This window comes from Thalassophryne amazonica, chromosome 18, assembly GCF_902500255.1.
Source record: "Thalassophryne amazonica chromosome 18, fThaAma1.1, whole genome shotgun sequence".
Classification (NCBI taxonomy): Eukaryota; Metazoa; Chordata; class Actinopteri; order Batrachoidiformes; family Batrachoididae; genus Thalassophryne; species Thalassophryne amazonica.
The window spans coordinates 17,287,391-17,314,396 of record NC_047120.1 but is presented as its reverse complement, the minus strand read 5'-3'; the positions used below and the strand labels follow the sequence as shown (position 1 = coordinate 17,314,396).

General features: G+C 41.8%; 1 protein-coding gene across 1 annotated transcript; it reads right to left on the bottom strand.

Annotated features, from left to right (window-relative positions):
* Positions 1-13,735: 13,735 nt before the first annotated feature.
* oxld1 (oxidoreductase-like domain containing 1) lies at positions 13,736-18,913 on the bottom strand. Its single transcript, XM_034194537.1, has 2 exons — positions 18,722-18,913; positions 13,736-16,039 (listed from the first exon to the last, which is right to left on the bottom strand). The coding sequence occupies exons 1-2, from the start codon at positions 18,770-18,772 to the stop codon at positions 15,665-15,667; spliced, it is 426 nt and encodes a 141-aa protein (XP_034050428.1). The 5' UTR covers positions 18,773-18,913; the 3' UTR covers positions 13,736-15,664.
* Between the last annotated feature and the right edge of the window lie 8,093 nt (positions 18,914-27,006).

Genomic DNA, 27,006 nt, shown 5'->3' with positions numbered 1-27,006 from the left:
AAGGGCAGAAAACTGGAATTAAAGGATAGATAGAATGTGTGGCAGGGGTTGGGGCCAAAGCCTTTCACTGGTACTGAAAATTAATACTTGTGAACTCAAAACACTTATTTGAAACATTTTAAAACCATTCAAATATCCTTTTTTGAACATTATTTTGGGGTGCACATGAAAAGAAAGACATCATGCCTTGCGTTGTGCCCGGTGGAAGGTTTAGGAATGTACAGTAGAACCATACTATCAAATTATGGATTTCATATTTAAAAGCAAGAGTCAGTGCACAAGCTCATCTATTACTTATATGTACTTGAGTGCAAAAAATTCCATCTTAAATCACTGCAGGATTTTAAATAACTGACTGAACACTTTTGCTCCCATTTAGCTCATGTGATCAGGACAGATTACTTCTGGGAGGACATTAATTAAGGACTGCAGCAGTGGCACTAATCTGTCTTGCGTGTGTCTTCACATTATTCCATCACGTCAGTGAGCAAGAACATCATATATGATTCCTGAAAGGCCTTATTAGTAATCCCTGAGTAATCCAGATCAAACAATAACTGCCGTATGATGAGCAGTGCTGTTACCACTCTGTCCAGTGAGATGTATCTGCAACAGTGACAGCCCTCTGATGAAGTATGTCATGCGAACACGGCAGTGCTGCATGTACCGTTACATACAATAACATATTATTAGCTTTCTGCTTTATGGAAAATTCAAGTCTCACCAGCTCCTTGAGGTGAATAAACAAATGTTATTTTGTAAAATTAAATGTACATGGCCTGACATTTAATTAGTTAATATCATAGTAAGTTTTATTTTTCTTTATTTATTTTTTAACGTATTATCGCTCAACTGCACAGTGGAGTGCAAGCATGTGAAAATTTTTTTAAGGCAGCAACGTACTACAGATCTGCTGAAAATAAGTAAGCAAATACAAAAAGCCTATATATTTGTCGTGCAGGGATCAACTTAAGCCTCAGTCCCACCCAAGGGTGCAATTTAGAACTAGAAATTGGGGGGACAAAGTGCGAGGCCTGCAGGGATGAAGCCCATAGGCCGGGGGTCTGGGGGCCACTTTAGGCCTGGAGAAGCCAACGGTTTCTAGATAAGCTCAGATGCATTCTGAGCATCCAGAACAGTAATTTTAATGTTTTGAGAAGAACATAAAGTGGACACCATTTGACTTATGCAATTTGAAACTGGGGATATAAGTACTTTATTCTGAGAATAGCCAGCATTGATTTTATTAACATCCTGGTGTAAATAAGGTATCACCACATGTGTAGAACTCAAAAAGAATGATAGGTTGAGTTTTCATAAAAAAACAACTGCAATGTGGTAAAATGTATTCATAAATATGAAAGAACAGGCTCTTAATAATTATTAACTATCGCATAGTTTTTTTTTCTCAAGATTTGTTTTTGCATAAGTTTGAAAAAACAACAGATCATAAGTTTAGGATAAATTACTTATCATGAATTTAATTTTCGAAGTGGCACTAATGACAACACTCATACTGAACATAATTTCGCTTGTATAGACTGATTTTGGAGCTCAAGCAATAATTGTAGATGGGCTTTCTGAGGTCCCAGATAGCTTTTCTGATTTCCTTTTCTAGCTTTCAGAATTTAGTAAATTAGCATATGGTCCATTGATACTTATGTGTAGACACTAGTCCCTAGAGGCAACTATTCTTGGTTTCAAATCTGGGCAAACGCAGTCCCAGAAAATTCAGAATGTGACAAACAAGAAACAGGTGTAAACAAGTCAGTGCTGCTAAAAATACAAACTTGCAGAAACACAGATACTATTCTGACATGGTTTTGCACATAAGACTGACATAGCATGTTTCAAGTACACACATATATGTCAGAAGGTGGGGGGACATACCATATTCTGTCCCCCCTGGTTGAAAAGGTGGGGGGGACATGTCCCCCCTATCCCCCACCATGAATGATGAATAATATCAGGTTGTCCTAAAAGTTCCCTAAAAAGCCTTCAGTTAATTCAAAATGCTGCAGCTAGAGTACTGACGGGGACTAGAAGGAGAGAGCATATCTCACCCATATTGGCCTCTCTTCATTGGCTTCCTGTTAATTCTAGAATAGAATTTAAAATTCTTCTTCTTACTTATAAGGTTTTGAATAATCAGGTCCCATCTTATCTTAGGGACCTCGTAGTACCATATCACCCCAATAGAGCACTTTGCTCTCAGACTGCAGGCTTACTTGTAGTTCCTAGGGTTTGTAAGAGTAGAATGGGAGGCAGAGCCTTCAGCTTTCAGGCTCCTCTCCTGTGGACCCAGCTCCCAATTCAGATCAGGGAGACAGACACCCTCTCTACTTTTAAGATTAGGCTTAAAACTTTCCTTTTTGCTAAAGCTTATAGTTAGGGCTGGATCAGGTGACCCTGAACCATCCCTTAGTTATGCTGCTATAGACGTAGACTGCTGGGGGGTTCCCATGATGCACTGTTTCTTTCTCTTTTTGCTCTGTATGCACCACTCTGCATTTAATCATTAGTGATCGATCTCTGCTCCCCTCCACAGCATGTCTTTTTCCTGGTTCTCTCCCTCAGCCCCATCCAGTCCCAGCAGAAGACTGCCCCTCCCTGAGCCTGGTTCTGCTGGAGGTTTCTTCCTGTTAAAAGGGAGTTTTTCCTTCCCACTGTAGCCAAGTGCTTGCTCACAGGGGGTCGTTTTGACCGTTGGGGTTTTACATAATTATTGTATGGCCTTGCCTTACAATATAAAGCGCCTTGGGGCAACTGTTTGTTGTGATTTGGCGCTATATAAATAAAATTGATTGATTGATTGATAATGAGCCATGTAGCATGTTTTTTTTTTTGGTACAAGTCCAGTTATTCAACAAACACGGGAGAATAGTGGCTCTGAGAGGCAGAATATTCGACTAATGAGACTCAACTTTGAGTGTGACGCTAATTTCAAGAAGTTGCAACAACAGCGTGGGGCAGTTTGTATACGAGGTACTATGAGGACAAACGAGGATTTTAGAAGCATGTATGTGGTCAGGACGAGGCTGTTAAAAGCCCATTATCCGAGCACCTGGTGGCTATGAAGACAGGACGGCCTATTTTGGCTCAGCCCTCTTGCGCACTACAATCCCACCTGCCTTGTGTGTATCTTCCCTCCTGGATATCTTACCCCACCCCGATAGCTTGCCAACACATGCACACGTACATATACACAGAGGCCACTTGGTTTTTAAGGCCAAATCAAAGTTTTGCAAGATATGTTTGTCAGTATGTATGTTTTTGTTTGTTTGTTTGTAACCGCTGCATTTTTCACCTTTAACTCGCTGCGTAGCACACAGTTTACATCGCAGACTCTTGCAAGTTCACATGTAGCAGCCCGAGTAAGGTACCTTTCAGTGCACAAAAGGATCAAGCTCAAGGTCAAAGGTCAAGGTCACAGGAAGGTCAAACACTAAATTCAACTAAACAGCTTTTCTTTGTTGAAATGTTTTTAAATACAGCAGCCCTCGTATGGTACCTTTCACAAAAGGATTAAGGTCAAAGGTCACAGGAAGGTCAAACACTAAATTCAACTACACAACTTTCCTCGTCGTAATTTTTGAAATATAGCAACCCTAGTAAAATACCTTTCAGTACACAAAGGATCAAGGTCAAAGGTCAAGGTCACGGGAAGGTCAAACACTAAATTCAACTACACAACTTTCCTCGTCGCAATTTTTGAAATATAGCAGCCCTAGTAAGGTACCTTTCAGTACACAAAAAGGTTCAAGATCAAGGTCAAAGGTCAAGGTCACAGGAAGGTCAAACACTAAATTTGATGAAACTACTTTCCTGGTCACAATTTTTGCCTTTGAAATTTTGCCTCAAAATTTGACATGAACATAGCGATAGGCCTTGCCCATAAGTCATTACCCGGGATAAGCAATTGACCTTGACCTTCAGGGTTTTGCTTCAGCTCAAATGTCACCTAAATTAGGTCAAACTTCAGACTACAGTAAAAAATGTTGTGCAATACACCAAATTAAAGGGCTTGATGAGAGGATCCAGAATATAGCAAAGGTATTAAGTTATGATGTCATTTGATGCCGTAAAAAAATTATGCAAATTATTGTTTGGGTTGCTAGGGTTCTCTATCATGCTTAGTTATCACGTTACAGGGTAACATATGTCACCTGTCATAGTATCCAATGGACATCAACCTTGTTTGACCTTTACTTTGGAGACCATGCATTCAGCACAGTCAAAACTATTCCATTTATTAATCTTTTCATTTCACTCTTTATATTTATGACCTAGTTTGTACAAAAGAGATTTGAGAAAGGTGGCAGACATTATAGGACCCTCATTTTCATTGTTTCTTAAACATATGTTTCTTTGCATACTATTGTGTCTGTGTGTATGTGTTTGTGTGTGTGTGCGCACACGCTGTTGTGTGTACTATACATATACTGTGGATATTTTATGCAAAACTAAACTGGAGTATTTTCCATCACATCACATATTTCAGGTGGTCAATCAGGTCCATATATTTGTAGAGTATAGAGTATGTGAAAGGGGGATTTAAAGATACTTCAGAATAGGAAATATTACTATTGTAGATAGCTATCGATAGATACAGAAAGAATACCAATATCACTCACCATCAATCAAACTGCTTCATCAGGGACCATAAAGCATCCATGAAATATAGAGTTTAAAGGTTGCTCTATCCTGACTGGGCCTTATCAAGGTTTGGGTAAATCAGTGCTGCCCTGTAGTATTTTTTTTAACCTTTATTTAATCAGGATAAAACTCACTGAGATTAAGAATCTGTTTTTCAATAGTGTCCTGGCCAAGAGGCAGGGCAGAGTTACATACAGTTACATTTACATAGAAAACAGACACTTGAAGGAGATAATACAATCAGGTAAAACATCTACAGGTCAGAGACTTTGTTTCAAGAGCCATCAAGAGTGATTTAAAAGTGTTAAATGGCACTAGCTCTTTCAGTCTAAACTTATTTTGGAGTTAATTCAAAGAGTGGAATGTTGGAATGTTGTCTGTCCTGGGTGGGGTGGAAGATTTCCAGGGTTAACTCCGGGGGGGGGGAGTTATACTGTTACACCGGACGCTGTATATAAAATAATTATTTTGCAAATTAATAATTCTCTGTCAGAGCTTGGATGTTGAAAACACCTCTAATCACTTCTGGAATCACAGAGGACATTTGCAGCTTTTTTCCCTGTCTCTGTCTCGTGCACTGAGGAGGAGAACATATTTGGAACAGCCTAAAAGGTAATTATTTGTCATGTTTTAATAGCTTGGTAAAACAGTTGCATGTTCATTCCTTCTTTATTAGTAGCTGTAGAAGTATGGTTATGATAGATTTAACATCTTGTTATAATGGATCAGATGAGGCGTGTTCTGTGTGCGCTGATGCAATGACTCACACTCAAGACAAGCATTTGCGCAGAACGCAAAAGAGCGATTTTGCGGACAATAACGGATGAACACAAAGTGTAAAGCTCGATCATGGTGTCAAAATGACTGTAATTCCGTGGAAGAAATAAAGCCAGCTGGTCTGTGGATGTGTTTTGTTTTTTATTTGGGGGGGGTGATCCACACAGTTGCGGCCACCTCATTGTGGGGTCTTTTTTTTTTTGGGTCACAGCTGGGTGCACACGCAAAACTGCTTCTTTTAATGACTCTGGAACACAGGTGAACAGCAGCCTGGCACACGGATGCACACACCGCCCGGACTGTGCAGGAATGTATTTTTTTGGACGGAACCCGCACTTTAAAGGGACCAAGTGTGAGAGGGCTGGAGGTTTAGCCCCAAAACCCAAATGTGCGCTGTTCAACAGCTTGAACAGCGCACATCCGTGTCGAGGCATCGGTGGAGGCGGTTCATCCAGGCGGAGGCATCGGTGGAGGCGGTTCATCCAGGCCCGAGGTGTCGGCTACGTCCGAGGCTAGCAGCGGCTACGTCCGAGGCTAGCAGCGGCTACATCCGAGGCTAGCAGCGGCTACATCCGTGGCTGGCGGCGGAGGCATCGGTGGAGGCGGTTCATCCAGGCCGAGGCATCGGTGGCGGCGATACATCCAGGCCCGAGGCGTCGGCTACGTCCGAGGCTAAGCGGCTACGTCCGAGGCTAGCAGCGGAGGCATCGGTGGAGGTGGTTCATTCAGGCCCGAGGCATCGGTGGCGGCGATACATCCAGGCCCGAGGCGTCGGCTACATCCGAGGCTAGCAGCGGCTACGTCCGAGGCTAGCAGCGGCTACATCCGAGGCTAGCAGCGGCTACATCCGAGGCTGGCAGCGGCTACATCCGGGGCTAGCAGCGGCTACATCCGAGGCTAGCAGCGGCTACGTCCGAGGCTAGCAGCGGCTACGTCCGAGGCTAGCAGCGGCTACGTCCGAGGCTAGCAGCGGCTACGTCCGGGGCTAGCAGCGGCTACGTCCGGGGCTAGCAGCGGCTACGTCCGGGGCTAGCAGCGGCTACGTCCGGGGCTAGCAGCGGCTACGTCCGGGGCTAGCAGCGGCTACATTTGAGGCTAGCAGCAGCTACATCCGAGGCTAGCAGCGGCTACATCCGAGGCTAGCAGCGGCTACGTCCGAGGCTAGCAGCGGCTACGTCCGAGGCTAGCAGCGGCTACATCCGTGGCTGGCGGCGGAGGCATCGGTGGAGGCGGTTCATCCAGGCCGAGGCATCGGTGGCGGCGATACATCCAGGCCCGAGGCGTCGGCTACATCCGAGGCTAAGCGGCTACGTCCGAGGCTAAGCGGCTACGTCCGAGGCTAGCAGCGGAGGCATCGGTGGAGGCGGTTCATTCAGGCCCGAGGCATCGGTGGCGGCGATACATCCAGGCCCGAGGCGTCGGCTACATCCGAGGCTAACAGCGGCTACATCCGCGGCTGGCGGCGACTACGACCGCGGCTGGGGCGGCTGTGAACGAGGTTAGCAACGGGGAGGGTTGGGGTGCGGCTACCGGACCTGTGGTGGTGGAGGCTATTGGTGAGAATTGTTTTTGTAATCAATAGTGGCCATACTGAGCCACGACAGTCGGCATGGCACCACCCAGGAAAACAGATAAACTCGAGGAAGATATAGAGGAGATAAAGACCTTATTAAACCATATATCAAAAGACATGTCTAATCTAGACAAACTGATGGTGGAAATTAAAGAACTCCCAAATCTGGTTAAAGAGAAGGACAAGATCATTAAGAAACTTGAGCAACGTGTAGATGAACTTGAACAATTTACTAGAAAAGATGACGTTATAATATCTGGACTAGAAACAAGGCATCGGACATATGCAAGGGTGGTGGATTCTGGTGTAGCCAGTGGGGAGGATGCACCACCTGAAGAAAGACAATCATTGGAACAACAAGTTACAAACTTTTTATATCAAAAAGGTGTTGTCATCCATCAAGACACAATATCAGACTGTTATACTATTCCAACTAAAGATAGAAAAAATAAACTAACATTGTTATACGATTTACAAGCAGAAAATGTAAAAATGAGTTATTAAGACAGGCAAAGAATTTGAAAGGAACGAGTGTCTATATAAATGAGCATCTAACAAAAAAAAATGCAGATATTGCTAGGAAAGCAAGACTACTAAGAAAACAGAAACATATTGTTGCTACATGGGTCTGGAATTGTAGGGTGTGGATTAGAGTGAAAGAAGGAACAAACAGTATACAAATCAAAAACATGGAGGACCTTACGAAATACAGACCTGAATAGACAATCAAATATAACATCTGTTGGTAATTGGACCAACAAAAAATCAGATCAAACATGGAAACAGAGGATAAAATATATGACATAGACACTAATATTGATGAAAGTATATTTGACTTAAAAACGATTGGTTGTGAGTATTATACAGTAGAACAGCTGAATAGTGAAAAAATTGCAGAAGATACCCTGTCACTCATACATATAAACAGTTGAAGCTTGTATTGTAAAATGTCACAAATAAAAGATTATTTAAATCAGTTTAAAAATAGATTTAGTATTGTTGCAATCACTGAATCTTGGCTTAAAGATGATCTCATGGATGAAGTTCAAATGGAGGGATATGAGCTGTATTTTGTAAACAGAAGATATAAAAAAGGCGGTGGTATTGCTCTGTATACAAAAACAGATCTGATGTGTACAATTGTTGAAGAAATGACAATTATGAATGATGTCATAGAAATTGTAACAGTGGAACTTGTACATGAAACATCTAAGAATATTTTAATCAGTTGTGTATACAGAGCACCAGATTCTTGTGTTGTGAAATTTACAGATAAAATAATTGAATTATTCCATCAAATTAAAAACAAAACGCTTTTTATGTGTGGGGACTTTAATATTAACATAGAAAGCTCCAGCTGCCAAAGATTAAGTGATTTTGTGAATTCAATGTATAGTTTGGGGTTATTCCCCTTGATAACAAAACCAACCAGAATTACATCGCAAAGTGCAACGGTAATTGATAATATATTTACAAACAGAACAGATGAAATTATCAAGAATGGGATCTTCATGACAGATATTAGCGACCATTTACCAATTTTTTCAATATTTAAATATAAAAATAGATACAACAAAAAAACTGATATAAACTTTAAAAGAGATAAGTCAGTAAAAGCCTTAGAGGCATTAAAATATGACCTTAAAAATCAAAACTGGGAAGAAGTTTATGTCAGTGATGTTAATGTAGCATATAACTCATTTATGAAAATATTGATGAAATCATACAATAAAAATGGTAAATTAATTGAAATTAGTAAGAAAAGAGTAAATAAACCATGGCTGACAAAGGGAATAAAAAATGCTTGTGCAAAGAAAACTATTTATACAGGTGCTTTTTAAAATTGCAAACAAAGGAATCAGAACATAAATACAAAAAATATAAAAATAAACTATTAACAATAATTAGGAAACAAAAAAAAGATTATTACAGTGAAAAACTAAATAAGAGTAAAGATAATATGAGGGTAACATGGGGAATTATAAAAAGTGTGATTGATAGTGATGGAACGAAAGAAACTATTCCAAATTACTTTGTTAAGGAAAATAAAGAGATATATGATATAAAAGAAGTTGCAAATGGGTTTAATGATTATTTTTCAAATGTAGGGTCAAGTCTGGTGGGAAATAAACCAATAATAGAAGATAAATTATGTACATTGGTAAATACGGTCAATAGTATTTTCCTGGACAATGTGGAAAAAGATGAAATAAGAAATATTGTAAAAAACTGTGTAAGCAAAAGATCAACTGACCATGAAGATTTAGACATGACTGTAAAAAGTATAATAGAAATTGTTATTGAACCATTTACTTATAGTTGTAATCTGTCTCTGTCAACTGGGGTTTTTCCAGATGAAATGAAAATTGCTAAGGTAGTCCCATTATATAAAAATGGAGACAAACATAATTTTTCTAATTACAGGCCAGTATCATTGCTTCCACAGTTTTCTAAAATTATGGAAAAAGTTTTTGTAACAAGATTGGATAAATTTATTGAGAAACATCATATTTTAAATAATGCTCAGTATGGATTCAGAACAAAACATTCGACAGCTATGGCAATTATGGAACTAATAGAGAAAATATCAACAACAATAGATAATGAGGGTTATTTTGTAAGTATTTTTATTGACCTGAAAAAGGCTTTTGATGTTATAGACCACTCAAGATTCCTCCACAAGTTACAACAATATGGAATAAGAGGTGTTGCACATCAGTGGGTAAAAAGCTACTTAGAAAATAGAAAACAGTTTGTTCAGATAAATAATACCAAATCAGAATTGTGTAACATTATTTATGGAGTACCACAAGGATCGGTACTTGGACCCAAACTGTTTATTTTGTATATCAATGATTTTGTGAATGTATCCAATGTGCTTGGCAGCATTTTATTTGCTGATGATACAACGCTGTTTTACTCTGGATCAGATATACAGGAAGTAGCACAAGTGATAAATACAGAGTTGGAAAAAGTTAAACATTGGTTTGATATAAACAGATTGTCACTAAATATTAATAAGACAAATTTCATATTGTTTAATGATAGAGCGAAAAAAAATAATGTGTCATTACAAATAGATGGAATGGATATACAAAGGGTAAAAGAAATGAAATTTTTAGGAGTCATGATTGATGAAGATCTTACATGGAAGTCACACATAAATTACATAAAAGGAAAAATAGCGAAAGCCATTGCTGTTTTGCATAAAGTAAAATATTCATTAAATAGTTATGGTTTATTAACATCGTACAATTCATTGATTGTCCCATATTTAACTTACTGTGTAGAAATCTGGGGATCAACATATACAACCTATATACAACCTTTATTTATTTTGCAGAAAAGAGCTTTAAAAGTGATTAGTAACAGTGGTTTTAGAGATCCATCTATTCCATTGTTTATTAAGTATAGGGTACTTAAATTTCATGATTTAGTCGATTTGAAAATATTACAAACGATGTACCAAGTTAATAAAAATACTTTACCAACAAACATTCAAAATATGTTTGAAAAAAGAGTAAGTAGTTATAAATTGAAAGGAATAGAAGTCTTTAAAAAACCAAGATTTAGAACCAAAGTAAAGGAAAGGAGTATTGCAGTAAATGGTGTCAAATTATGGAACAATCTTAATAAAGAAATTAAAGAATTAAGGTCGCTTAAATTATTTAAAAAACATATTAAATTAGATGTATTAAGTAAGTATGAAACTATGAAGTAAGTCAGTGGGCTGCAAGAAAGTAAAAAAAAAAAAAAAAAGTAAACTGTTAATGTTTGGAGTGTCTTAAGTTTAAATGTAACCTGTCAGTGATGTAATCTATTAATTAATGGTCATAATTATGAAATGGGTCAGTGGTATGTGACAAGTTAAAGAAATGCAATCTGTTAAATAATGTTGACTATGATGCTGTATATTGAAAGATTGAATTGTTAAAAGGGGCAGAAATCATAAGACTTGTTCTTCTTTCTGCTCCTTTTCATTCTGGTATTGTGGTGCTTTTGTTTTTTGTTTTTTAAATGAATGAAATAAATATAAAAAAAAAAAAAAAAACCATGCCTAGACATGCACCAACATCACGTTACATGGTGCTACATGGATAGTATGTGGCTTGACGTGGATCGTATGCGGCGACACGAGGCTGGAATGACAGGTTGCTCGTGGTTGATACCTGCCACATGTGAGGTACAGAGAGGCACATAGAGGCTTTTTTCATAGTGGATACGCAATAGATTTATACGAGGTCTGTCCGTAAAGTATAGGTCCTTTTTATTTTTTTCAAAAACTATATGGATTTCATTCATATGTTTTAACGTCAGACATGCTTGAACCCTCGTGCGCATGCGTGAGTTTTTCCACGCCTGTCGGTGACGTCATTCGCCTGTGAGCACTCCTTGTGGGAGGAGTCGTCCAGCCCCTCGTCGGAATTCCTTTGTCTGAGAAGTTGCTGAGAGACTGGCGCTTTGTTTGATCAAAATTTTTTCTAAACCTGTGAGACACATTGAAGTGGACACGGTTCGAAAAATTAAGCTGGTCTTCAGTGAAAATTTTAACAGCTGATGAGAGATTTTGAGGTGATACTGTCGCTTTAAGGACTTTTCACGGTGCGAGACGTCGCACAGCACTCTCAGGCGGCGTCATCAGCCTGTTTCAAGCTTAAAACCTCCACATTTCAGGCTCTATTGATCCAGGACATCGTGAGAGAACAGAGAAGTTTCAGAAGAAGTCGGTTTCAGCATTTTATCCGGATATTCCACTGTTAAAGGAGATTTTTTTAATGAAAGACGTGCGGGCGGATTGCAGCGTCGGCTCGCAGCCGCCGCGACGCTCTGCCACAGGAAAAACACCTCTGTTGGAAGCCTTGAGGACACGTTGGAACATCTCCAGCTGATAAACAATTTCTCATATACTCACTCCACTGAAAGCCATCAAAAGCCAACTGGATTTTACAAATGGTTATCAACACGGAGGTGTTTTTCCTGTGCCGCCGCGTCGGCTGTGTCTTTCATTAAAAAAAAATCTCCTTTAACAGTGGAATATCCGGATAAAATGCTGAAACTGACTTCTTCTGAAACTTCTCTGTTCTCTCACGACGTCCTGGATCAATAGAGCCTGAAATGTGGAGGTTTTAAGCTTGAAACAGGCTGATGACGCTGCCTGAGAGCGCAGCGCGACGTCTCGCACCGTGAAAAGTCCTTAAAGCGACAGAATCACCTCAAAATCTCTCATCAGCTGTTAAAATTTTCACTGAAAACCAGCTTAATTTTTCGAACCATGTCCACTTCGATGTGTCTCACAGGTTTAGAAAAAATTTTGATCAAACAAAGCGCCAGTCTCTCAGCAACTTCTCAGACAAAGGAATTCCGACGAGGGGCTGGACGACTCCTCCCACAAGGAGTGCTCACAGGCGAATGACGTCACCGACAGGCGTAGAAAAACTCACGCATGCGCACGAGGGTGCAAGCATGTCTGACGTAAAAACATATGAATGAAATCCATATAGTTTTTGTAAAAAATAAAAAGGACCTATACTTTACGGACAGCCCTCGTATGTGGATCATTATCAAGAGGCTCAGTCCCAGAGGAGGAGCTAGTTTAGGCTTTTTGGCTCCTCTACTGGCGCGTTTTCGTATTTGTTGGCTCAATTCATTTAAGAGCAAAATAACTATATTTTAAAATATATATAATAAAAATTAAACAAACATAAACTCCTCAGTTTCATTTTATGGTGGCGAATTCAGCCCACGGCTTAAATGCATTTATTGTTTTTCATGCAAAGGGCATATTTTAAGAAAAGAGTGACACAAACAAAAGGTTACATGAGGAAGTAAAGCAGACGAGATGAGTCAACAATTCAGAAATGGGAAAACTGAAAGGTTTCTTGTATAGTGGCTCGCACAAAAGTCACTGTCCTGCTGAGATTTCTGAGCAAAAGAACAGCTGATGAGCACAACATCAAAACAACAAAGGCAACTTGAGCAGCAGACATCAAGGATCACATTTCTGACGACGGGGGAAAACATGTGGAGGTAAAGCTGAGGATGAGTACTTGTATCTACGTTGCAGCCAACACTCAGGTACTGGAATGGTCATTTTTTCATAATGCTGTACTGAACCATCCCTGTGTGTGTGTGTACAGGGCATGTACTGGGGATTAGAGTTGGGCCTCATTTTGAAAATGTGTGAGGTTGCACCATTTTTGCAAATGACAAATTAGTACAGTATGTAAGTACACTAAAAACATTTGGATAGTTTGTTTCATTAACGACTTCAGAGGGAGGTAACAATTGGGACGATTTGTCGCTGTAGTGGGATGATGATTTTCCTACAATTTAACAGTAACCTGTACAGTAACATTTTGAGGAATACAGTGATGATACTTTGCTGTCGATCCGCCTCAGTCCCATCAAGGACACTATTTTCTGCTGCTGGCAACAGCGTTACCAAGGACAGATCACATCTGGACCAAGATACCACGGATGAACCTTTCTTCCTACACAGCCTGTCAAAAAGAGACAGGGCACCCAGGCAGAGACTGTCCCACTGAGGACAGAGATGAAACAGGAAGGAACCAACAAAGGTCAACGCCCTGTAGCAGCCAGCGTCATCATTAAGGGCTTTGCATGATGTCTCGCAGTAGCACAAATACTGTTGTCATGTAGTTCACTGTGTTAATGCCATGTTTTCCAAAGACCACCTCTGTAGTTTATCGTCAAAATTATGGTATTGACTAGGCAACTAATGGTTTTTATTAGTCATCCTAACCAGTCAAAATCACATTTATTGTGAAACCACAAAATAACCAGTGCAAGGTTGCCCTCTGCTGGAGGTGACAAATTAAATTTAAATAATATTGTGTGGCATTTTCAGGAGATACTGCAAAGTGCTCTCAAAAGTATAACATCAAAAACAGAAAATAAAAGATGAAATTTAAACATTTATAGGAACAAATTAAAATTCAACACCAAATACGAACACATCACACATACACATCATTAAAATGAGGTAGAATCATAAAACAAAAAATAAATATGATTTGAAATTAGCATGAAATAAATAAACTGACATGGACTTTCTAATATCAAGTCACAAATGATTTCACAATGTAAGGACACAATGTAGAAAGGCACTGAAACCTGCCATTTTCTAATTAATCTGAGGTACACAAAGTCCACATCCTGAGTCTGCAGGGCCCAGGGAGGCACATAAGGCCAAACAGGTTCTGTAAGATAGGTGGGTGCAGGATCATTTTGAGCCTTCTGAGTCAAATACAAAATCCTAAAACATGCTTCTAAGGTCACAGAAAGACACTGAAAGGCCAAAACAGGTGTGATGTGATAAAATCTCCTGATTTTTGTTCAACCTATACTTGTAGAAATGTTTGCTACATTTACAACTACTCGCTACTTCATCAGGTCCGCTTGTTCAGCTGCATGTGAAAGCAAGTATCCAGCGAATCGTACTGCAGAAACTCAAAGCCTTTAGGTCAAGTGGGTCTGTTGAGGTTTGAGCCAAGAATCAGAATGATGTCTGAGGATTTCACAAACTGTTGATCTAGTAGGACATTCATGCAGTACCATCTCTGGGGTCAACAGAGAATCATCTGAAATAGATGGTTTGGCTCAATTTCTGCTGCAACATTCACATGGCAGGGGTAGGATTTTGCCTTGTATTACGATTGAAGGCTGCTGTGGCAACTGTGTGATGCCACCACGTCAATACAGACAAAGATCTCCCAAGAACATTTCCAGCACCTTCTTTGAACTACTGTATGCCATGAAGAATTAAGGCAGCTGAGATAAAAAAGGGGAACGAATAAGGTGTAGCTGATGAAGTAGCCAGCATAAGTAATAATCAAAAACAAAGTAATCCAGGCATACAGAGTGTAAATTCAGATTTATAGCTCCCCAGTGTTCTTTTGTGACAACACATAAATAACACTTACACCATATTTTACAGAGTATAAACCTGCACCTTATACTGTGGAGTGATTTATATATCAAATCAACAACTTGTTCATAATAACAATAATATTTTTTGTATAAGGCTTTCCTAAGAATTTAAAGGACTCATGTTTTTATTGTAGCATTTCCAGTGCTGTGTGGGCCAGCAATCCTTGTCCGGCTGACAATTTCTTTTGTCCAAAATGCATTAAGGAACATCCCATGGGTTGTCCATTGGACATTCATTTATCCATTGTGTTTATTTTTGGAATTTAAAAGTCTTTATGTTAAGTAACAGCACAGGCTGTGGTGTGCATATGTGCTACATTGAGTTCCAGCAAGGTAGTTATTAAATATAGCTTGTTTGTCATTTATCCTTTGAAAATGTAACCACTGCAAGGCTGATACAAACAAAACATCACCTATGATTGCTACAAATGGCGCAGTATTGTAAATGAGATCACTGGCACTTGAGCGTGTCCCTTCATCATATTTCCGGCTTGACCAATTGCAAACTGTTGTGAGACACACATAAAAAAGAGATCTGCTGATAATGGCGACAACAGTGGAGTGAATAATAAGGGTGCCGACCAGTGATGGGGACAATAAATGCAAAAGTAAAGTACTTCCTAGAGGTTTTCTTCCCACGATGAAGAATATCTTGTGAGAGGTCTTGTATAGTTTGAGTTAGACTGATTTAAAACATGCTGGTAGATGTCATTTCTTATTTAAGAGTCTGATCTCCATCTTTAGATAGGTTTTAAGGTTCTCATCAGTGACATTCTCCTCAATGGCAGCAAGCGCTCGGTCTCCTCCGTCAGTGTAGTACGCCAGGAGCTGTTCTGCGTGCTCGATCCACACACAGTTATGGCAGCCACTCATGCAGCAGTGGGTGGGGGCAGGAGGCGGACCCTGGTCAGGGGTCCAAGGGGAGGTAGCACTGCTGCGTTCGGGGAGCTCAAGTGAGTTCTGAATCTTGGGAAAGCCACGTGATTCTGGTCCGTCACACAGACTGCAGACGGCTACTCTATGTTGACCCTTGTCAAAGCAGCCACACAACCGCGTCTTGTATAGCAGAGAGAAGGCGCAAAGCTGAGAAACAAAGAAAAAATAAATGATAGGAATTATTATCACCACAATTTAGGTTTGTCTTTTTAAACAAGTGTTAAAATAAACAGGTACAACAGTAATGGAATAGTGACAATTTTTGAAAATTTGACTTCGCGTCTCATTGGTGCTGTCACAGGTTATGCCCCCCAAGCTGGTCCCCCCTGACAGCAGAGTGGACCGAGACTATGCAGAATAGTAGCATGACTGGGAATTGAACCCAGATCAATATGTTTGTAGCACACTTCAACCCCTCAGTCCACCGAGTTGTTCTACACTCTTAAGGAAAGGTGAAATTTCAGATGAGTTTCCAGAAAGTACATGGAAGACCAGAACCTAGACTTGATCTGTTTTCTTATATGAAGATCTTTCTGTTGCACTCCAGTTCAGAGATTGGAGTGCAACGGAGCAGCTAGCTGTGACTGTTGATCCAACAGACTAAAGTTGAACTGCAACCCCAATTCCAATGAAGTTGGGATGTTGGGTAAAATGTAAATAAAAACAGAATACAATGATTTGCAAATGTTCTTCAACCTATATTCAATGGAATACACCACAAAGACAAGAAATTTAAAGTTCAAACTGATAAACTTTATTGTTTTTGTGCAAATATTTGCTCATTTTGAAACTGATGCCTGCAATACATTTAAAAAAAGCTGGGACAGTGGTATGTTTACCACTGTGTTACATCACCTTTCCTTCTAACAACACTCAATAAGCGTTTGGTAACTGAGGACACTAATCAGACTCAGACTCAGACTAATTGTTGAAGCTTTGGTTTTCCTGAAGTGTTCCTGAGCCCACGCAGTAAGATCCTTTACACAATGATGTCAGTTTTTAATGCAGTGCCGCCTGAGGGATCGAAAGTCACAGGCATTCAATGTTGTTTTCGGCCTTGCCGCTTATGTGTAGAATGTTCTCCTGATTCTCTGACTCTTCTGATTATATTATGGACTGCAGATGATGGAATCCCTAAATTCCTTGCAATTGACTGTTGAGAAACATTACCAGTTGTTGGAAAAAGTCAAGAGGACACCCCATGCTATCTTCATTTAACTTTTTTGATCCAGCACCTAAAATAATGAATATGTGTACCCTACAGCCTGTTGGTCTTTAAACCATTGCAAGAAAGACACTTTTCATAATAAGCAGTATTGTCTAATGCAGCTGGGAACACTTTATACCCAAAACGTGCAGCAGGTTCTTTCAAACTTGGGTCTTTTACTGATACATTAATGAAGAGTAAAAACAAGAGTGCTAAGAGACCCAAATTTCCCAAAATGGGGAATGTGCGGATTGCTGCTCAGAGAAAAAAATAGAAGAGGAAAATTGCAATGAGAGAAATAATAAATAATAATTATTATTTATTATTATTTTACACAATTCCACCTGTTTTGTGTACCAGATGCTGTATATAAAATAATTATTTTGTAGTGGATTAATCATGTTCTGTCAAACCTTGGACGTGAAAACATGTCTAATCGCTTCTGGAATCACAGAAGACTGTTTCATCTGGACGCTTTTTTGCCTCTCTTTCCTGCTCCATGAGGAACATATTTCGGATCAACTTAAAGGTAACTATATTTAATATTTTTTATAGCTTGGTAAAACAGTTGCATGTTCATTCCTAGCTGTAAAAGTATGTCTATGATAGATTTAATATTGTTAATGGATCAGATTGAGCTCTGCTGTGTGTGCGCACTGACACAATGGCTAGTGCGCAAAACAAGCATTTAGGCACAACGCCAGCTCACAAAAGAGTGATTTTGTAGTCAATAATGAACAAACACAAAGTTAAAAGTTGGACCACAGTGTCAAAGTGGCTGTGTGTTTAACGCCGCGGAAGAAATAGCACCAGTGAAGCCACGAGAAAGAGTGCAGAGCCGATCTTGAATGGATGCTGTGAATTGAAAACCCACACTTCAAAGGGACCAAGTGTGGTGGGTTGGACCAAACCCATGCCTAAACATGCACTAACATCTTGTTACATGGCACTACATGGATCATATGTAGCTTGACGTGGATCATGTGCAGCAACACAAGCCACTCGAGGCTGGACAGGGCTCAAATGACAGGTCGGTCGTGGCTCACTGGAGGCACATGCGAGGTACAGAGAGACACATAGAGGCGTCTTAGTAGTGGATACGTGACAGCTTAAAACGTGGATCATTCTTCAAATAATCGGTGACACACCCATGCGTGGCTCATTATTCATGGCTTATTATTCGGTGGGGCCTAGGCTTAACAAGTGGGTGGAAATGCACACAAATGCACTCTTCCTTTTGCTGCATTAACGAAAATTTGCTTAAGAGTTGTGATGGATGATGGAAACAGCTAATGAGAGAGAGTACCAGTTCCTGCTGTAACAACGTTACACATAAGTACAATGTGTACATTGTTACAATGACATATTACAAACGATAAAATAATCAAAATTATTGTTGAATTTTAGTTGTGAAAGGTAATCCTACACGATCTAGTTTCTATACTGGTTATTGCAACCGTAAGCAGCACAAAATACCGGCATATTTGCTCACTCTCCATTGACTCCGGTTGACTCTGGTGCTAGCCTATTGTGAAGAGACCCATCCAATATGGCGGCGACGCAGAATTACGTTGCAGCAGTCATCTATGGTATCACAGCTAACACTTAGCTTAGCCACTGACCTTCTGTAGAGACGCCGATGGTCTGAGCGCATTCACACACAAAAAGAACATAACGACAGTGACAAAACAAGACAAAGCATCTGAAGATCATCATGTCATCACCGCAGGTTTCACTTTAACAGCCTCCATCGTTCACCGTTTCACAAACTATGACACTGCGCTGTACTGAAAACAAAAACGTTGATTGGTCGAAGGAAAGGAACGTCACCAAACAATGAGAAACGCCGTCTACATTTGAACCAATGAAAGCAGAACAGTTTGCCGCAGGACTGCTCGCATTTCTCTATACTGTCCAGCAGATGTCAGCATTAGATAGATAGCTACAACCCAATTCCAATGAAGTTGGGAGGTTGTATAAAATGTAAATAAAAACAGAATCCAATGATTTGCAAGTCCTCTTCAACCTATATTCAGTTGAATACACCACAAAGACAAGATATTTAATGTTTAAACTCATAAACTTTATTGTTTTTGTGCAAATATTTCCTCATTTTTGAAATAGATGCCTGCAACACATTTCAAAAAAGCTATGCAAAGCCCGGTTGGGTGCACTTGGCTTGGTGCACCTGTCTGGGTGTGCCTGGTTGTGTGCGCCTGGCTGGGTGTGCCTGGTTAAGTGCACCTGGTTGGGTGTGCCTGGCTGGGTGTACCTGGTTGGGTGTGCCTGGTTGGGTGTGCCTGGCTGGGTTTACCTCGTTGGGTGTAACTGGCTGGGTGTGCCTGGTTGGGTGTACCTGGCTGGGTGTGCCTGGTTGGGTGTACCTGGCTTGGTGCACCTGGCTGGGTGTGCCTGGTTGGGTGTGCCTGGCTGGGTGTGCCTGGTTAAGTGCGCCTGGTTGGGTGTGCCTGGCTGGGTGTCCCTGGTTGGGTGTACCTGGCTGGGTGTGCCTGGTTAAGTGCGCCTGGTTGGGTGTGCTTGGTTAAGTGCACCTGGTTGGGTGTACCTGGTTGGGTGCACCTGGCTGGGTGTGCCTGTTTAAGTGCACTGGCTGGGTGTGCCTGGTTAAGTGTACATGGCTTGGTGTGCCTGGTTAAATGCACCTGGTTGGGTGTGCCTGGCTGGGCGTACCTGGCTGGGTGTGCTTGGTTGGGTGTACCTGGCTGGGTGTGCCTGGTTAAGTGCGCCTGGTTGGGTGTGCCTAGCTGGGTGTACCTGGTTGGGTCTGCCTAGTTGTGTGTACCTGGTTGGGTGTGCCTGGCTGGGTGTACCTGGTTGGGTGTACCTGGCTGGGTGTGCCTGGTTGGGTGTGCTTGGTTAAGTGCGCCTGGTTGGGTATACCTGGCTTGGTGCGCCTGGCTGGGTGTGCCTGGTTGGGTGCTCCTGGCTGGGTGTGCCTGGTTAAGTGCGCCTGGTTGGGTGTGCCTGGCTGTGTGTACAAGGTTGGGTGTGCCTGGCTGTTTGTACTTGGTTGGGTGTGCCTGGGTGGTTGTACCTGGTTGGGTGTGCCTGGTTGGGTGTACCTGGCTTGGTGCATCTGGCTGGGAGGTGCCTGGTTGAGTGTGCGTGGCTGGGTGTGCTTGGCTAAGTGCGCCTGGTTGGGTGTGCCTGGCTGGGTGTACCTGGCTGGGTGTGCCTGGTTGGGTGTGCCTAGCTGGTTGTACCTGGTTGGGTCTGCCTAGTTGTTCGTACCTGGTGGGTGTGCCTGGTTGGGTGTGCCTGGCTGGGTGTACATGGTTGGGTGTGCCTGGTTGGGTGTACCCGGCTGGTTGTGCCTGGTTAAGTGCACCTAGTTGGGTGTACCTGGCTGGGTGTGCCTGGCTGGGTGTGCCTGTTTAAGTGCACTGGCTGGGTGTGCCTGTTTAAGTGTACATGGCTTGGTGTGCCTGGTTAAATGCACCTGGTTGGGTGTGCCTGGCTGGGCGTACCTGGCTGGGTGTGCTTGGTTGGGTGTACCTGGCTGGGTGTGCCTGGTTAAGTGCGCCTGGTTGGTTGTGCCTAGCTGGGTGTACCTGGTTGGGTCTGCCTAGTTGTGTGTACCTGGTTGGGTGTGCCTGGCTGGGTGTACCTGGTTGTGTGTACCTGGCTGGGTGTGCCTGGTTGGGTGTGCTTGGTTAAGTGCACCTGGCTGGGTGTGCCTGGTTGGGTGCTCCTGGCTGGGTGTGCCTGGATAAGTGCGCCTGGTTGGGTGTGCCTGGCAGGGTGTACAAGGTTGGGTGTGCCTGGTTGGGTGTGCCTGGCTGTTTGTACTTGGTTGGGTGTGCCTGGGTGGTTGTACCTGGTTGGGTGTGCCTGGTTGGGTGTACCTGGCTTGGTGCATCTGGCTGGGTGTGCTTGGTTGGGTGTGCGTGGCTGGGTGTGCCTGGTTAAGTGCGACTGGTTGGGTGTGCCTGGCTGGGTGTACCTCGCTGGGTGTGCCTGGTTGGGTGTGCCTAGCTGGGTGTACCTGGTTGGGTCTGCCTAGTTGTGTGTACATGGTTGGGTGTGCCTGGCTGGGTGTAACTGGTTGGGTGTACCTGGCTGGGTGTGCCTGGTTGGGTGTGCTTGGTTAAGTGCGCCTGGTTGGGTGTACCTGGCTTGGTGCGCCTGGCTGGGTGTGCCTGGTTGGGTGTACCTGGCTGGGTGTGCCTGGTTAAGTGCACCTGGCTGGGTGTGCCTGGTTGGGTGCTCATGGCTGGGTGTGCTTGGTTAAGTGCGCCTGGTTGGGTGTGCCTGGCAGGGTGTACAAGGTTGGGTGTGCCTGGTTGGGTGTGCCTGGCTGTTTGTACTTGGTTGGGTGTGCCTGGGTGGTTGTACCTGGTTGGGTGTGCCTGGTTGGGTGTACCTGGCTTGGTGCATCTGGCTGGGTGTGCTTGGTTGGGTGTGCGTGGCTGGGTGTACCTCGCTGGGTGTGCCTGGTTGGGTGTGCCTGGTTGGGTGTGCCTAGCTGGGTGTACCTGGTTGGGTCTGCCTAGTTGTGTGTACCTGGTTGGGTGTGCCTGGCTGGGTGTAACTGGTTGGGTGTACCTGGCTGGGTGTGCCTGGTTGGGTGTGCTTGGTTAAGTGCGCCTGGTTGGGTGTACCTGGCTTGGTGCGCCTGGCTGGGTGTGCCTGGTTGGGTGTACCTGGCTGGGTGTGCCTGGTTAAGTGCACCTGGCTGGGTGTGCCTGGTTGGGTGCTCATGGCTGGGTGTGCTTGGTTAAGTGCGCCTGGTTGGGTGTGCCTGGCAGGGTGTACAAGGTTGGGTGTGCTTGGTTGGGTGTACCTGGCTTGGTGCGCCTGGCTGGGTGTACCTGGTTGGGTGTGCCTGGTTGGGTGTACCTGGCTTGGTGCGCCTGGCTTGGTGCGCCTGGCTTGGTGCGCCTGGCTGGGTGTGCCTGGCTGGGTGTGCCTGGTTGGTTGTGCATGGCTGGGTGTGCCTGGTTAAGTGCGCCTGGTTGGGTGTGCCTGGTTAAGTGCGCCTGGTTGGGTGTGCCTGGCTGGGTGTACATGGTTGGGTGTACCTGGTTGGGTGTGCATGGCTAGGTGTGCATGGTTAAGTGCGCCTGGTTGAGTGTGCCTGGCTGGGTGTGCATGGTTAAGTGCGCCTGGTTGAGTGTGCCTGGCTGGGTGTGCCTGGCTAGGTGTGCCTGGTTAAGTGTACTTGGTTGGGTGTGCCTGTTTGGGTGTGCCTGGCTGGGTGTACCTGGTTGGGTGTGCCTGGCTGGGTGTACCTGGTTAAGTGTGCCTGGTTGGGTGTACCTGGTTGGGTGTACCTGGTTGGCTGTGCCTGGTTAAGTGCGCCTGGTTGGGTGTGTCTGTTCCACTTAAATCTAAAGCGGGCACATCTCTCTCTGAAACCCATTATTGTCACTGGCGGCTCCACCCAGACGCAGGTGTTAATGTCAAGTTCTGTGTGACTGCTGAGAATTTCATGCTGCTCACAGTGATCATTCACACCTGAAGAGGAATTAAATGGACCCCTATCATGGATTTTTAGGGCAAAGTTTGTTTTGAAAAGGATATAATCTGAACATCAAATTGAACAAACTATCCGAAGTTGATAGTTCATGAGTGTTCAGCGTCATTAGCCTGAGAAGGATCATTTTTGTTGCATTTTATTTGAACATTTCTGATGGCAGACTTCTTGTTTTTAGGCATTTCCAACAGCGAAAGGAAAGTTTTGCACAATTCACATTCACTCAGTCAGTGTTGAGGAAATAATTTCCACTCCTTTCTGAGTGGACATCAAAATAAGAAAGTAACCATTGGTTTGAAACAAAGTCAGTGCTGCGGTCCCTAAGAATCCTTCAAAGAGCACTCCATCAAAACGGCTTTAAAGGCTGTTGACTGTCCACAAAGCCGTGACTCTAAAGTTCACAGAGAAAAAAGTCGACAAACATTTCTAGGTGATTACCAGGACAAAGGTCAGGCCTGTTTTTAATGACGAATCTGGACGAATGGCTTTTTCCATGCTCAATTTCCTTTAGGACATATTTATTGATGGAGTGCTCTTTAAAGCTACAGTGTGTAGGATTTAGTGTCACTTAGTGGCGAGGGTGCAGATTGCATTATGTCATTGCCAGTCAGGATTTTGTTTTCGTTCACGTTTTTGCTTCTTTGGCAACAGGAGTTCATGCTCCCTTGTCTTCTGTTGTGATAAGCAACATGTAAAATCTATTTAATAATAAAAAAAGACCTCTTGTACATTTATGTACACGAGTCATATTGTGCATAAATAAATGACAGTGGTCTTAGTGGCCACCACAACTTTTTTGATTTGCAACAAGGTTTCACAAATCACATGCAACCAAAAATCATACTTTACATACATTTACATTCTTATTTTAACTTAATATATAAAAAATAACTGCAAAATATTATGTATAAAGACACCAACATGTCCTAAAACAGGAGGTTTGCTGGTTGTCATCTGTATCTATTAGAACTTAATATTTCAGTGCTGAATAAGTACCATTATTTGTGGAGTACTTGTATAAGTCAAGGTTTTTTTTGTTTGTTTTTTTTTTGTTTTTTTTTTTTTTTTGCTAATTTGGGAGGCCCTGCAACTTGTACCCCAGTGCTGGTTATATACTAAAAAAATTATGCATTACGTAATAATAACAATAATAACAATAATATTAAATCAATGGAATCAAATGGAATCATGTTTATGTTGTAGTGTTTTTATTGGCTTACTGACCTACAGTGTTGGAAACATCAGTCATCATTATTCATCATGTTTATTTGTCCATCTGGCTTATTTTTTGGAATATACAGTGAGGAAAATAAGTATTTGAACACCCTGAGGTTTTGCAAGTTCTCCCACTTAGAAATCATGGAGGGATCTGAAATTTTCATCTTAGGTGCATGTCCACTGTGAGAGACATAATCTAAAAAAAAAAAAAAAAAAAAAAAATCCGGAAATCACAATGTATGATTTTTTAAATAATCTATTTTTATGTTACTGCTGCAAATAAGTATTTGAACACCTGCCAACCAGCAAGAATTCTGGCTCACACAGACCTGTTAATTTTTCTTTAAGAAGCCCTCTTATTCTGCACTCTTTACCTGTATTAATTGCACCTGTTTGAACTTGTTACCTGTATAAAAGACACCTGTTCACACACTCAATCAGTCACACTCCAACCTGTCCACCATAGCCAAGACCAAAGAGCTGTCTAAGGACACCAGGGACAAAACTGTAGACCTGCACAAGGCTCGGATGGACTACAAGACAACAGGCAAGCAGCTTGGTAGAAGACAACAACTGTTATGATTATTTATTAGAAAGTGGAAGAAACACAAGATGACTGTCAATCTCCCTCGGTCTGGGATTCCATGCAAGATCTCACTTTGTGGGGTAAGGATGATTCTGAGAAAGCTCAGAACTACACAGGAGGACCTGGTCAATGACCTGAAGAGAGCTGGGACCACAGTCACAAAGATTACATTAGTAACACATGATGCTGTCATGGTTTAAAATCCTGCAGGGCAGCAAGGTCCCCCTGCTCAAGCCAGCACATGTCCAGGCCTGTTTGAAGTTCACCAGTGACCATCTGAATGATCCAGAGGAGCCATGGGAGAAGGTCATGTGGTCAGATGAGACCAGAATACAGCTTTTTGGAATCACCTCCATGTACCATGTTTAGACGATGAGAACAACCCCAAGAAAACCGTCCCAACCGTGAAGCATGGGGGTGGAAACATCATACTCTGGGGGTACTCTTCTGCAAAGGGGAGAGGACAACTGCACCGTATTGAAGGAAGGATGGATGGGGTCATGTATTGCGAGATTTTGGCAAACAACCTACTGAAGATGGTTCATGGCTGGATCTTCCAGCATGACAATGACCCCAAACACACAGCCAGCCCTTACCAAAAAATAGTACTGATAAGTATATAAAAAGTAAACTGGAAGTATACTTGAAACATACTTGCATGTACTACTTACATGCATGTACTTACTTTTTGGTAAGGGAGGGCAACTAAGGAGGGGCTCCGTAAGAAGCATTTCAAGGTCCTGGAGTGGCCTGGCCAGTCTCCAGACCTGAACTCAATAGAAAATCTTTGGAGGGAGCTGAAACTCCAAACCTGAAAGATCTAGAGAAGGTCTGTATGGAGGAGTGGACCAAAATCCCTGCTGCAGTGTGTGAAAACCTGGTGAAAAATACAGGAAACGTTTGACTTCTGTAACTGCAAACAAAGGCTACTGTACCAAATATTAACATTGATTTTCACAGGTGTTCAAATACATATTTGCAGCAGTAACATACAAATAAATTATTAAAAAATCATACATTGTGATTTCCGGAATTTTTTTTTTAGATTATGTCTCTCACAGTGGACATGCACCTGAGATGAAAATTTCAGACCCCTCCATGATTTCTAAGTGGGAGAACTTGCAAAATCGCAGGGTGTTCAAATACTTATTTTCCTCACTGTAAGTCTAAGTACACGCCACAGGCTGGGGGCTTCCTGCAAAAATCCGCTGTTCATGTCTCTGTTTGTGTCTGTCTGACAATTCCTTTTGTCCAGACTTCATCAGATAAAATCCAATAGGTTATCTATTGCACATTTGTTGTCCGTCTTTCTTATTTTATAGAATTTAAAAGTCCTTTTGTACGTAACAGCACATGCTGTGGTGTGCACATGTGCTATCTGTCTGTTGTTAAACTGACCTCCAGGGAAGTAGTGTTAAAAAGTGAGTACACATACAGAAAGAAATGTGTGACTTTAGTGTAGTGTGACATTTTTTTTTTCATCTTCAAGAGGCATTTTATTGACAGGTGCAACTTATATTCAGGAAAATATATTAGTAGCGTTTAAAGAGTTGAAAATGGAAATTTTGCAAACCCACTAATTCACTGATCCAAGGAGCACAGACTAAAGTATTATTAACACTCGAGTTTAGTACGTGTCTCTCTGAAATCATGTTACTTGTTTCTCCAAAAGAATTTTGCAAATCAGAAACACATCAGACTGAACTATAAAATGAGGCTGACGGGAGAATCGACACAGAAGAGAAGAAACTTTGTGGAGTATAATTTCTTCTGGACCACAGGAGGAATTCCACAGAAAATCACAGAGTCAGTAATAACACTCTTCAGTTAGTCTCACCAGAAAAGAAACAGATTTTTTTTCTTCTGTGGACCAACAATAGTACTTCATTTCAGTGACCTACATTTTTTATGTGCATTTGTCCCGTTAAGAGGTTTAGAACCACACAAGAGCAGATTAGGTGAGTGAAACGGTTCCATTACGCTCCACTTCTCTGTAGACTTAAATTTTCATTGGCTCTTGTTCCACCACAGTATGTAACAATATTTGTCTACCAAAGGGTTAATTCTTAAAGTAAGAATAGAAAATTCTGTGACACATTTTTTTTTCTTAATTTGGATTTGTGAAAAAGTTGTTTAAAAAAATCCATTAAATGTGTAGTTCCCTTTTGATTTTCTTTAAAAAAAAGAAAAGAAAAGGCACATTTATAAATCACAGAAGTTTAGCTAATTTATAGCTAGTATTAAAAAAAGAAAAGAAAAAGGTACCAAATGTTTAGCTAATTTATAGCTGGTATTAAAAAAAAGAAAAGAAAAAGGTACCAAATGTTTAGCTAATTTATAGCTGGTATTAAAAAAAAGAAAAGAAAAAGGTACCAAATGTTTAGCTAATTTATAGCTGGTATTAAAAAAAGAAAAGAAAAAGGTACCAAATGTTTAGCTAATTTATAGCTGGTATTAAAAAAAAGAAAAGAAAAAGGTACCAAATGTTTAGCTAATTTATAGTTAGTATTAAAAAAAGAAAAGAAAAAGGTACCAAATGTTTAGCTAATTTATAGCTAGTATTAAAAAAAGAAAAGAAAAAGGTACCAAATGTTTAGCTAATTTAT

Excerpts from the sequence above, each read along its gene's own strand:
- oxld1 (XM_034194537.1), bottom strand. The coding sequence starts at position 18,772 with ATGTTCTTTTTGTGTGTGAATGCGCTCAGACCATCGGCGTCTCTACAG. Across the intron at positions 16,040-18,721 it reads CATCGGCGTCTCTACAGAAG|CTTTGCGCCTTCTCTCTGCT; the intron begins GTCAGTGGCTAA and ends TTTGTTTCTCAG.